We start from the raw sequence: 12922 nt of genomic DNA, 5'->3' as shown, positions 1-12922 counted from the left end.
ACAAAAAATTTAAATAAAAATAAGCTAGTCAGATCAGAGCCCAACCATGATGGTATGACAGCAATTTATTATAAGGTGTTTTCATGTGTTTTTTTTTTTTTTTTTTTACTTTTTGATTATTCTCATTTATTTGTTTAAAACATTGGCAGGAATCCAATTGGTCGTACTGGACTGAAAGGGAGAGGAAGTTTGTCCTGGTTTGGACCAAACCATGCTATGCACTTCATAATAACACAGTAAGACGTAGTGTAAAAAATATTTATTTATGTCCTCTCTACTGCTCATGGTAACATAATATTCCTCAAAACCAGTTCCATTTACATCATGCTGACAGACTTTGTCTACTCTCAAGTACTTTAAGAAGACCCTCAAAAGTTAAATCATAGAAAAAAAATCATGACATTTTCTTGGATAACCTACCTCTACATACATAAATTATGGTCTATATATATATATATATATATATATATATATATATATATATATATATATATATGTTTGTAGACACACCTTTGTGAATGCAGTGAATGTGTAAAGTGCTTGTATGCGAATGCTCAGGTGGAGGCTCGAATTCTCAAATTTGCATAATAGAGTGTACTTGTTTGGATGGTTGTTCTGCATGTCTATAGGCATATAGTTGTATAACTCTGCCTATTCCCCTCTTTCCGCACTTGTATCCTTCTGTCCATATTATCCTCTTCTGTCCCTCAACCCATCTCCCTCAACATATTTTGAGGGACTCTTGAAGCATGAATGAAGCATCAACTCTTGAAGCATGAATGAAGAATTCTAGCAGAGAGTGCAAGCTCTCAGGACCGACACTTTTGTGCCACTTGCCCACGCATGCTCACCATTTGTCAGCCATTTCTCTTCACCCTGCCTCCTCTCCTGAAGAAATAGGAGATAAGTAAGATAACCTAACCTGGTTCCATGCCTGACTAATATAAGGATTACATTTATTCGGTGACCTCAGTCTGTGGTACATTGGCCTATTTTTTATGTGTCTTTTTAAATTTTAGGATACATTTGTCTCAGCTCCTTTTTAGCTACAAGCTACCTCCATTGACCCCCTCTCTTTATTCTTAAGTTTTATGTCTCCCAGCCACCTCCCCACTTTGTCTCCACCTATCTCTCTGTTCCTACTGTATTGACCTTAACCCCTCTTTTATGCATTATCAAGTAAATACCATTTTAAGCATGGAGTTATAACATATGGCAATCTATTGAGCAGAGGATGTAGTCAGCCCCCCTGATGGTTGCAAATCACTTCTATTGCCTGCATGAATTAAAACATAGGGAGATAACCCTTAGAGCTGTGATTCACTGGATAGTAAAAACACTCTTACATAGATCTGCATTCCCCACAGAGGTGCAGATAACATTTATTTGCAACACTGAGGATCACTAGGTTGATTTGAAGGCTGTTTTAAGCTGCAGAGTGATCCCATTTTGGTTGAAGTTCAAGGTGAATGCCTAGTTCATATTATAATAACACAAGCATCAGGACTCTCTCCACCAAATATTAGAATTATAATAAACATGTTTTTTTTTTAAAAGAGATAAATCATAATCTAACAAATTATATTGGTACACAAAAATGACAAAGGAGCCAAATGTTAAAAAAAAAGAAATATTATTTTTACAATAATTATAAAAGGGAATTTGTAAACAATAAAAAGCTACATTTGTATAAACGTAACAAAATAATAAACATAAGTTTAGATTTGTTGATGTAAATTTCCATATGCACACAACTGCTTTTATTACATAAAAAAATGATAAACAGCATTGTCATGTCTGCATCATCAAACATAGTTTGTGTATGAAATAGTTTAATATATTTCCAATGTCCTTTTCTTTATAGGTGGCGGAGAAATAAAGATGGGTCAATTGGTAGAAAAAGGGCAAAGAAAATGCTTGAAATTCTAGCCATGAAACAGAGCTCCTCAGAGCATTGGGCACTTCCTGGGGTAAAAGTTAATGTATTGCTAACATTTTGAAATAGGTCATGATATCATAGGAGTCAGTATATATATTTCCTGGTCATATCCATGGCAGCACAACAATGGGTAGCTCCTCCCCATCCCTAGTTAGACAGGAACTAATTAAAGCAAGGGTATAAGTACCCCCTCCTACCCTCACAGTCTTTTTGTTCCTGTCCTATCTCTAGGACAGATTAGTCTTTTCAGACTGAGAACTATTTTTTTTTATGGCTTACTGTAAGGGTTTTAACTGTTGGCCCCAGGGGAGTTAAGCCTCTCTTCCTTGGGAAGCTCCAGTATACAGCCCTGTGCAAAGGTGTCCTCCTGGCGAACCCCCCAGTGATCGGGGGAAGCTTGCAGTGACCCTCGGGGTAGCAAGCATAAGGAGCCACTACCCTACTGACTGCAGTGACCCTAGGGGTAGCAGGTATGGGCAAGGCATAAGCAGTATGGATATACCACCTTCTACCTTCATTTTCCTGGTTAATCCCGCCTTCTCTGATTTGGAGGCATTCCTCCTCTTGATTCAGCAGTTCTCTGCCTGGTGTTTATTCTCCCTTCTGGGGGAGTTCAGGGCTTCCCTGGTGATCTAGGGCTCCCCCTGTGCCTATTCGCGGCATTTTTGACGCATTTCTGGTGATCTGCAGAGGTTGGGAGACCTGGGGTCTCCTTGCTGGCTTGGCGTCCGGTTTTCGCTATTGTGCATGCGCGAACAGTGCGTTCACGTCATGCCGTTTTCGCGCATGCACGGTACGTTGCAGTTCTGATGACGTAATTCAGTAGTTTGGGCGCCCTTTTTAATGTGCCAATACTGAAATTTTACTTTGCAACACAGTCCCTTGCTAAATTAAAGCGGTACAGTGCGGACTTCACCCAGTTTTGTCTTCAATTTTTCTTCTAAACAAAAGAGTGCAGGCTAACATTTTTCCCTTATTATAGTAGTACTAAAGGGAAAAAGACAACTGGAACATCCAAAGGAAAGTCTCCCGCAAGGTCCCTATGCGAAGCATGTGACAAGAGGGCCCTGGAGGGGAAGCGCCTATGCTCAGATTGCCTACAGGCCACAGGATGTCCCGCATCATCCACCCCGGATTTGATGCAAATTATTCAGAATGCTGTATCCCAAGGCATTAAAGAGGCTGGCAGAGCCCACAAAAGACTTAGATATCCATATCCTCCTGTCTACTCCCAATACGACTCTTCGGATGTGTCTATGGAGGAGACATACAGGGAGAGGTCATCTTCCTCGGATGAGGAAAAACAGCAAGCTTCTGACACTTTGGACCCAACCGAAGTGGATCACTTAATTTCCAGGGTCCGCAAGTCTCTGAGCATGAAGGAACTGTCAAAAGAAAAGCCTTCTACATCCAGTCGATACTTTTCTGACCTCAGAAAAAAAGAGGGTTACTTTCCCGGTTCATGAGGCGATTAAGGGCATCGTTATGGAAGAATGGTCCAAAACAGAGAGGAAACTTCCCAATCAGGGGAGAATTTCTAACCTTTACCCTTTTGGCAAAAAGGACGCAGGCCACTGGGTGTCAGCCCCTAAAGTGGATGCAGCGGTGATAAGACTGGCCAAGCGCACCACATTGCCAGTGGATAATGCAGGATCTCTAAGAGACTCCATGGATAAGAAGATGGACTCTAACCTGTCCAGGGCCTATGTGGCAGCAGGCACAGACCTCCACCCCGCGGTAGCCCCTACCTCGGTCTCTAGAGCTTTGAAGATCTGGCTGGAAGGCTTGGAGGAGGATATCAAAGAGGGCAGAAGCAGATCTAACCTCATGGGCAGTCTACAAGACACTAAACTGGCCGTAGATTTCACTACTGAAGCCTCAGTGGATATGGTCAAAGCAGTGGCCAGGAACATGGCATTTTCCATCTCAGCTAGAAGGGCTTTGTGGCTCAGATCCTGGTCAGCAGATGCTTCATCTAAGATTAGCCTCTGCTCATTACCGTTCTATGGAGACATGCTCTTTTGTAAGAACCTGGATGATTGCATTAAGAAAGCAGCAGATGGCAAGAATGCTTTTTTACCTCAAGATCGTAGGCCTAAGAGATCTTTTCGACCCAAAAGACCTTCAGATCAATCTTCCTTTCAGGACTTCAAATCCTACAGACCAGGTAGAGAATACGGAAGATCCCAGCCTTGGAGAGGGGGACAGTCTTCAGTCAGAGAATGAAGATCCAGACGCTCTGCATTCAGCAGGAACACAAGAGCTTTATGACTGGTTGATCTCCCAGCCTGGAGGGGTAGGAGCACGCCTCCTTCTATTCCAAAAGAGATGGGAGTCTTCTACCAAAGACAAGTGGGTGCTGCACATTATCAAAATCAGCTCTCAAGAGAAAGAGGAGTAAAGTTCATCAGGAAGGTGAAGTTTGCTTGAAAGTAGGCTATTTAAAGTAGTCTCTTTTAAGTAGTAGTTAAAACAACAGGAGTTTGTTGGTGAACTGGTGGACTGTGGTTGGTATTAGTTAATACCAAGTGGAAAAAAAAGCAGGTTTAATAAATTTTTGTATTTTGTGTTTTGTAATTTTGTTTTAATTTTTTTTAACTTTTACCCCTTTTTTTTCCCTTGCTGTTTTGATTTATTTTTATTTTTTGTAACTTTTTTCCCCTTTTCATATATATATATATTTTTTTTTCTCTTTGCTGGATATTTTTAAACTTTGTCCCCTTTTTTTTTCTTCTATATTTTCTCCTTGTTGGTGTTATTTAAAACGTTTTCCCTCCATTTTTTTTTCCTCACTTGTTTCTATTCCCCTCCTTGTGGGTGCTGCTGCTGAGCTAATTAGGGGGAGTGCCCCTTAATTTCCACCTGTGTGGTATTTGTATTGCCAATATACACCCACTACTGACTCACCGAGCTTGCTCACTGGAGTTTGCTTGAAATTAGGCTATTTCAAGTAGTCTCTTTTAAGTAGGAGTTAAACTACAAGGGAGTTGAAACCAAGAGGGTAAGTATTGTTTTTGCTCACTTGTGTTTTTTGTAACTGGGGATGAGTGCTAGCAAGATTGTGAGTTTAACTCAGTGCACATCATGCCACATGTATGCATGCCTGGATGATTCTGTCCAGGGTCCATACCTCTGTGGTGGGTGTGAGCGAGTGGCAATTCTGGAAGCTCAGATTAGAGATCTGGAGAGGCAAATTGTAACACTGAGGGAGATTGACAATCTTGAAAGGAGTCTGCGGCTCACTGAGCAGAGTTTAGTGGGGACAGGTAGTGGAGAGGGAGGAGATAAGAGATGGGGAACAAGCACGTAGCTGGGTGACAGTGGGGCGAGGAAGCAGAGGGGGAGGGAAGAGGAAAGGTTTAGCTAGTCCTGATCTCATGCAGCCTAACAGATTTGCCCGTTTGAGTGAAGATGTTGGGAGCATCAGCTCAGAAGTAGCTGTACTGCAGGAAGCTGTTCCTGCTAAGAGCCGTGGGAACAGCCCCTCTAGTACGGGTGGGTTGAGAGGGTAAGGAAGTCTAGACAGACTATTTTAAAAGGAAGTGAAAGCAGTAGTCCTAAATTGTGAATCTAAAGATATGATGAAATATGCGAGGAGTATGTACGTGGCCCCCATAACATATTATACAAATTAGTAATTTTGTCTGTGCCCGTTTGTGGCCAATGACCTGGGACCTCCTTGAGGGAAGAAAACAGATTCAAGATAAGACAGTAGTCCTGTTTAAGGAACGCAAAAATGTGGTAAAACAGGCAAGCGAGTATACTATACACTTAAGTAGCTTTGAAGTAAGCAGTTAGGGAAGCCATCAGCAAGTGATTTAGGATAAGGAGCCTAACTTTAGTAAATAATTATGGTAAATCAAACATATGTGTAAGTGAGTGCTCCAAAAAACTCAAATATATTCCAACAGAAAAAAGATACAAAAGATCTAAACAACTAATAACATGAAAAAGTATCAAGCCGTAGCATCTATTAATGTCTAATGGTAAAACTGTATAATGCAGCTATTATATCAGAGATATAATAGAACAGAATACCTAGTATTCAACCAACGGTTGTTGGTATTCAGAGGTTATACTATGTATTCTGTTCCATTATATCTCTGATATAATAGCTATATTATACAGTTTTACCATCAGACATTAATAGATGCTACGGATTGATACTCTTTTATGTTATTATTTGTTTAGATCTTTTGTATCTTTTTTCTGCTGGAATATATAGAGTTTATAGGAGCGCTCACCTACACAGGTTTGATTTATTCTAATAACTATTTCCGCTCGTGTTGTGAAGCAGCCCATTCATTGCTACAAGAAATTGTTTATTAATTGACCTGCAAGTGACTTAGGTTAAAGAGCCGAGAATTAGAAGTATGAGTATAGGAATACACCAGGCGAGCATTAGAGGCGTAAATGAGAAATCACTTTTATTTAAGTGAACCATATAAGGAGACTGATGAGTCATGTTAATGGATAGTGAAATTGAGGCCCCTAACGAATGAGGGGGACCAATATGGAAAGGATAATTCCTAGCTTGGAGAATATGCACATCATATAAGAGAACAATGTTTCATGACATTCCAGCCTAAACCAGTGGCCTACACCAGAAGAGTGTTTTAGAGGTGTATATGATAGTAAACTTGTATGCAGAATTAACATAGTTAATTAAACCATAGAGTATAACCAGATACATAAACATGCACGTGGTTGGGTTACCTATATCCATAGTATTATAATAGCCAGCTATTTATTTTGTAAAGTGACATGTTGTAATTAATCTTATATTCTGGATGACAGCTAGAGATCAGTATGCCATTTGCAGACTAGTTTCAAAACCAATGAGCAATGGCAATTATGTTCAGTAACTGTCATCAATAAGTGTAGACTAGCACCAATGTACTAATCAAAGAAACATAGGTATTGAAACCAGCAATCATTAAATGCATGTTAGAAAGGTGTGTGCGTTGTAGGACATCAACAAATGCAACATTTTTAAAAATATGTAATTACTAAAAGAACCACAAGGGGACACTGAGAATTGTTTGAATCCATTCTTGTTGGCGCTATATAAATGGCAATAATAATAATAATAATTCCCCTAACCAAATGAGTAATCGTACGTTTAATAGACAATATGCAGGAACATAAATGATACCAGAAGAATGTACCAAGTAAAACACACAAATTAAATTTGTTTGACAGTAAATTAATTCAGAGAACACAAACCCGCAAATGGAAACTAATGTGAACCACTAAACGGGTGGTTAGTAACGAAACCCCCTCCAAGCATGCGAATGCCATACAATGTATCTGAAACCAACGTACAGAGCATTTGTGTATCCGCATATATATATATATATATATATATATATATATATATATATATACATATATATATACACATATATATACCGTATTTTTCGCTCCATAAGACGCACCTCACCATAAGACGCACCTAGTTTTTAGAGGAAGAAACCCAGAAAAAAAATATTCTGAACAAACTGTCCCATAGTGTTTCTTACTATGGGACAGTTTGTACAGAATATTTTTTTTCTCCCCTGTCCCATAGTGTCCCCCCCTCCCATAGTCTTCTCCTCTCTTCCATAGTCTTCACTCACCCCCTCCCCATAGTCTTCACTCACCCCCTCCCCATAGTCTTCACCCACCCCCTCCCCATAGTCTTCACCCACCCCCTCCCCATAGACTTCATCCCCCCATCATAGACTTCACCCCCATAGACTTCACCCCCCTCCCCCCCATAGACTTCACCCCCCTCCCCCCCATAGACTTCACCCCCCTCCCCCCCATAGACTTCATCCCCCTCCCCCCCATAGACTTCGTCCCCCTCCCCCCCATAGACTTCATCCCCCTCCCCCCCATAGACTTCATCCCCCTCCCCCCCATAGACTTCATCCCCCTCCCCCCCATAGACTTCATCCCCCTCCCCCCCATAGACTTCATCCCCCTCCCCCCCATAGACTTCATCCCCCTCCCCCCATAGACTTCATCCCCCTCCCCCCCATAGACTTCATCCCCCTCCCCATATTCTTCTCTCCCATACTGTCCCCCTCCCCTTGTCCCATAATTACTTACCTGTCTTGCAGCGTTGGCCGGCAGCACAGGGCGCACCGCGGTAGTGGAACTTTAATTTCATGTTCCGGTTTCCGGCGGGACTGAAAGGAAGTGCGCACTCAGCTTGTGCACACTTCCTTTCAGTCCCGCCGGAAACCGGAACATGAAATTCAAGTTCCACTACCGCGGTGCGCCCTGTGCTGCCGGCCAACGCTGCAAGACAGGTAAGTAAAACTTCATATTCGCTCCATAAGACGCACAGACATTTCCCCTCACTTTTGAGGGGAAAAAAAGTGCGTCTTATGGAGCGAAAAATACGGTATATAGCCAATTTAATGTTAAACAAAAGTCTGCACAACAGTCAAGCCATAAGACTTGCTTTTCCCACATAAATCACAAATTTGCAGTGATGTTACTACCGCAATGGATTCTGGGTGGACATATGCAAATTAGTTCAACAAAGAATCATATATATATATATATATATATATATTCAAATGGAAAGAGTGCACTCAAAGGTCTTCTTAAGGATATAAACGATTTATTTTGCCAAAATTTCAAAAGACATACAAGTCGACGTTTCAGTCCTCGTGGGACTTTTTTCAAGACAATGAAAGGCAGGAAAACAGTGATTTAAATATGCATTACAGGTGATTTGATTGGAGAGTAGATTATATGAAAGAGAGGCTGTGCAAACGTGAAAAAGATTGTTCAACTTTGAAAGTAGGGATTAACCCCTTGAGTGCCTAAAGTAAAAAAAGGCCTGACAGTGATTGTGGTTACGGCCAAACATCTAATAATCTGCGCTCGCAGACATATTATAAAATTCAAGGATAAGAAATAAGAAATAAGAAATACCAAGGCCACCTTAAAATGGCTAAGAGTTTAAGGATCTTTTTGAATATTTTAACAATTTTGTTAAACTGTGTTAGACAATATTTTACATTTGCTACATTTTTAACATTTTTAACACTAACATACGGTGGCTGCGTATAAATTGGAATTCCCAATATAAAACGAAACATTTTAAAAAAACTTCAAAGTATGATTGAATGCCCCGCCAGGTTACTATGTATATACTTAATTATATTACAGATTTACGGCCATACAGTCTATAGAGTCTAGCTGGAACCACCGTCAGCCAACATATTCTAGAAAAAAATAATAATATGAATAATATATAGTTGAAAAAAGTCTCATGAATAAATCATCCGTTATGATTTTTCTTTAACCTTTAGTACAAATATATATATATATATATATATGTACTAAAGGTTAAAGAAAAATCATAACGGATGATTTATTCATGAGACTTTTTTCAACTATATATTATTCATATTATTATTTTTCTCTAGAATATGTTGGCTGACGGTGGTTCCAGCTAGACTCTATAGACTGTATGGCCGTAAATCTGTAATATAATTAAGTATATACATAGTAACCTGGCGGGGCATTCAATCATACTTTGAAGTTTTTTTAAAATGTTTCGTTTTATATTGGGAATTCCAATTTATACGCAGCCACCGTATTTTAGTGTTAAAAATGTTAAAAATGTAGCAAATGTAAAATATTGTCTAACACAGTTTAACAAAATTGTTAAAATATTCAAAAAGATCCTTAAACTCTTAGCCATTTTAAGGTGGCCTTGGTATTTCTTATTTCTTATTTCTTATCCTTGAATTTTATAATATGTCTGCGAGCGCAGATTATTAGATGTTTGGCCGTAACCACAATCACTGTCAGGCCTTTTTTTACTTTAGGCACTCAAGGGGTTAATCCCTACTTTCAAAGTTGAACAATCTTTTTCACGTTTGCACAGCCTCTCTTTCATATAATCTACTCTCCAATCAAATCACCTGTAATGCATATTTAAATCACTGTTTTCCTGCCTTTCATTGTCTTGAAAAAAGTCCCACGAGGACTGAAACGTCGACTTGTATGTCTTTTGAAATTTTGGCAAAATAAATCGTTTATATCCTTAAGAAGACCTTTGAGTGCACTCTTTCCATTTGAATATATTGAAGGCTGAGGCAGCACCGAGGCAAGCACAAGACCGGTACATTGAGTGCGGGACATTTGCAGTTTATATATATATATATATTTTTATTTTTTTACAACATCCAGCACACTTACAGAATGTAATAGTTTTATTTAAAAACACCTAAAAAATAATGGGTGTTTAGTTACAGAATATGATCATGCATTGCATAAGCCTGCCACAATGTCAATGTACCCCATTCTTGGCAAGTCCTACTCTGGCATCCTAATGCCTGCTCTTATAAGATTAATCCACTTACTTCCGCCTGGGACTCTCTCCAGGTCAATGCTAAATAGGGCCCCTGAATGAGCCCAGGTAACATGGGGGGGGTGGTGGATACAGGCAGAGGCGACTCTCTAATTATGCGGTTTAGGCAGCCTCAGACATATCAACTTTTTAAAATGCGTATCTTTTAGTATACATTTTTGGCAGTTGACTTGTATCTGTAAAATTATGCCAATGTTCTAGGCATGATGTATTTCAATGTTCAGGGCAAATAGGTAACTATTTTCACATACACTTTCTTAGCTGTACTAGTCAGTGGCGTACATACCAGGGTCGCAGGGGGCCCGGCCGCCCCTGCGACCCGGTATGTACGCTCTGGGCCAGCCTCTTCTCCTGGGGGGCCCAGGAGCCGGCCACCTCCGGGCCCCCCGAGGCTGGCCCTGCTTACACCCGGCGGCCGGCTGGTGTGCGAGGGAGCACTCTCCCCTGAGACCCCAGGGAATCCCCTCAGCACTCCAAAAGGTAAGGAGGCTGGGGGGATTAAATAAAAAAAAAACATGTGTAAGTGTAAGTGTGTGTGAGTGTTAGTGTGTGTGTGTGTGAGTGTTAGTGTGTGTGTGTGTGAGTGTTAGTGTGTGTGTGTGTGTGAGTGTTAGTGTGTGTGTGTGTGTGAGTGTTAGTGTGTGTGTGTGAGTGAGTGTTAGTGTGTGTGTGTGAGTGAGTGTTAGTGTGTGTGTGTGAGTGAGTGTTAGTGTGTGTGTGAGTGAGTGTTAGTGTGTGTGTGAGTGAGTGTTAGTGTGTGTGAGTGAGTGTTAGTGTGTGTGAGTGAGTGTTAGTGTGTGTGTGAGTGAGTGTTAGTGTGTGTGTGAGTGAGTGTTAGTGTGTGTGTGTGAGTGAGTGTTAGTGTGTGTGTGTTAGTGTGTGTGTGAGCGTGTGTGTGTGTTAGTGTGTGTGTGAGCATTAGTGTGTGTGTGTGTTAGTGTGAGTGTTGGTGTTTGTGTTAGAGTGTGTGTCTGCTAGTGAGTGTCAGTGAGTGTGTTACTGTGTGTGTCTGTTACTGAGTGTGTGTGTGTGTTAGTGAGTGTTTGATGTCTGTTAGTGAGTGTGTGTTTGTCAGTGAGAGTGTATGTTTTGTAAGTGAGTGTGTATGTATGTCTGCCGCTGAGTGTGTCTTTGTCAGTAAATGTGTGTGTCTGTTAGCTAGTGTGTATGCATTTGTTCGTGAGAGTGTGTGTGTGTGTGTCTTCAGCACTTACCTTTCTCCAGCGCCGGACTCCCATGGCGCTGGGGATCCCTCCGCCTCTCAGCTCCGAATGCGCATGCACGGCAAGAGCCGCGCACGCATTCAAACCGCCCATAGGAAAGCATTACTCAATGCTTTCCTATGGACGTTCAGTGTCTTAAAATGGCAGAAGCGCCTCTAGCGGCTGTCAGTGAGACAGCCACTAGAGGCTGGATTAACCCTCAGTGAAACATAACAGTTTCTCTGAAACTGCTATGCTTTCAGCTGCAGGGTTAAAACTAGAGGGACCTGACACCCAGACCACTTCATTGAGCTGATGTGATCTGGGTGTCTGTAGTGGTCCTTTAAGTGTGTGTGCATCTGCATGCAGTGGCGTACATACCGCGGTCGCAACCCCTGCGACCAGGTGCCTGCCGCCATGTGTTGCTGCCCCGGCCCGTGCAGAGTAAGCGCGAGGGGGGGGGGGCCCACGGATCAATTTTCGCACCGGGGCCCCATGGGTCATGTGTACGCCACTGGTGCTAGTTGTCTACAAATTATAACAGGCAATACAGTAAAAAAAATATGTGTGTTTGAATGTAATGTTCCTGCTGTTTTCTATACTAAATGAATCTATATAATTATATATAGTACAATACGAATTCTGTGCACTAAATGAATAAATGAATAAGAAAAATAACATGTCAGAAGTGTGAATAATGCTGTGTACTGTGTACTGGAAATGTTCATGCACATGGTCCAACAATAACCTTTTACATTTATTCTGTAGGGTTCACTGCAACCTGGAGAAACACTTCCACATAAACTGAAGCGAATTTTAAAGAGCGAATTCATTGAAAAGTTCAACGAATTATTGAAAGGAAGTTCTGAAGTAAGATAAAAAAAATTATCATTTAAACCCAGTATATGCACTTAAAGATATGATTTACGTGTGCTATTAAAGGGACACTGCAGGCACCCAGACCACTTCTGCCCGTTGGAGTGGTCTGGGTGCCAACTCCCACTACTTCTAACCCTGCAACTGTAATTATTGCAGTTTTTTATAAACTGCAATAATTACATTGCAGGGTTAACTCCACCTCTAGTGGCTGTCTACTAGACAGCCACTAGAGGGCACTTCCTGATTTCTAGCAAGGATTTTCCTTGCTAGAGCGTCGCTGGACGTCCTCACGCTGTGTGAGGACCTCCAGAATCGCTTATTTCCCCATAGGAAAGTATTGAAATTAGTTTCCAATGCTTTCCTATGGGGAGACCTAATGCGCATGCGCGGCATTGCCGCGCATTCGCATTAGGTCTCCTCGGCCGGTGGGCGGGATCAGTCTCGCCCACTGGCCGACGGAATCAGTAGGAGGAGCGGCGCGGAGGAGGAGACAGCGACGAGGGACATCGTTGCTGCCTCAGGTAA

General features: G+C 41.3%; 1 protein-coding gene across 1 annotated transcript in view; it reads left to right on the top strand.

Annotated features, from left to right (window-relative positions):
- Positions 1–12922, top strand: part of TRPM2 (transient receptor potential cation channel subfamily M member 2) — a 302532-nt gene that overhangs the window by 262893 nt on the left and 26717 nt on the right. The window contains exons 30-32 of the mRNA XM_063430124.1: positions 150–236; positions 1865–1970; positions 12287–12388. Of these exons, the coding sequence (XP_063286194.1) occupies positions 150–236; positions 1865–1970; positions 12287–12388 (295 nt within the window). The remainder of the gene's footprint in view (positions 1–149; positions 237–1864; positions 1971–12286; positions 12389–12922) is intronic.

This window comes from Pelobates fuscus, chromosome 8 (assembly GCF_036172605.1).
Source record: "Pelobates fuscus isolate aPelFus1 chromosome 8, aPelFus1.pri, whole genome shotgun sequence".
Classification (NCBI taxonomy): domain Eukaryota; kingdom Metazoa; phylum Chordata; class Amphibia; order Anura; family Pelobatidae; genus Pelobates; species Pelobates fuscus.
Note: the sequence above shows the minus strand (reverse complement) of the source record. Positions and strands in the feature narration are given on the sequence as shown.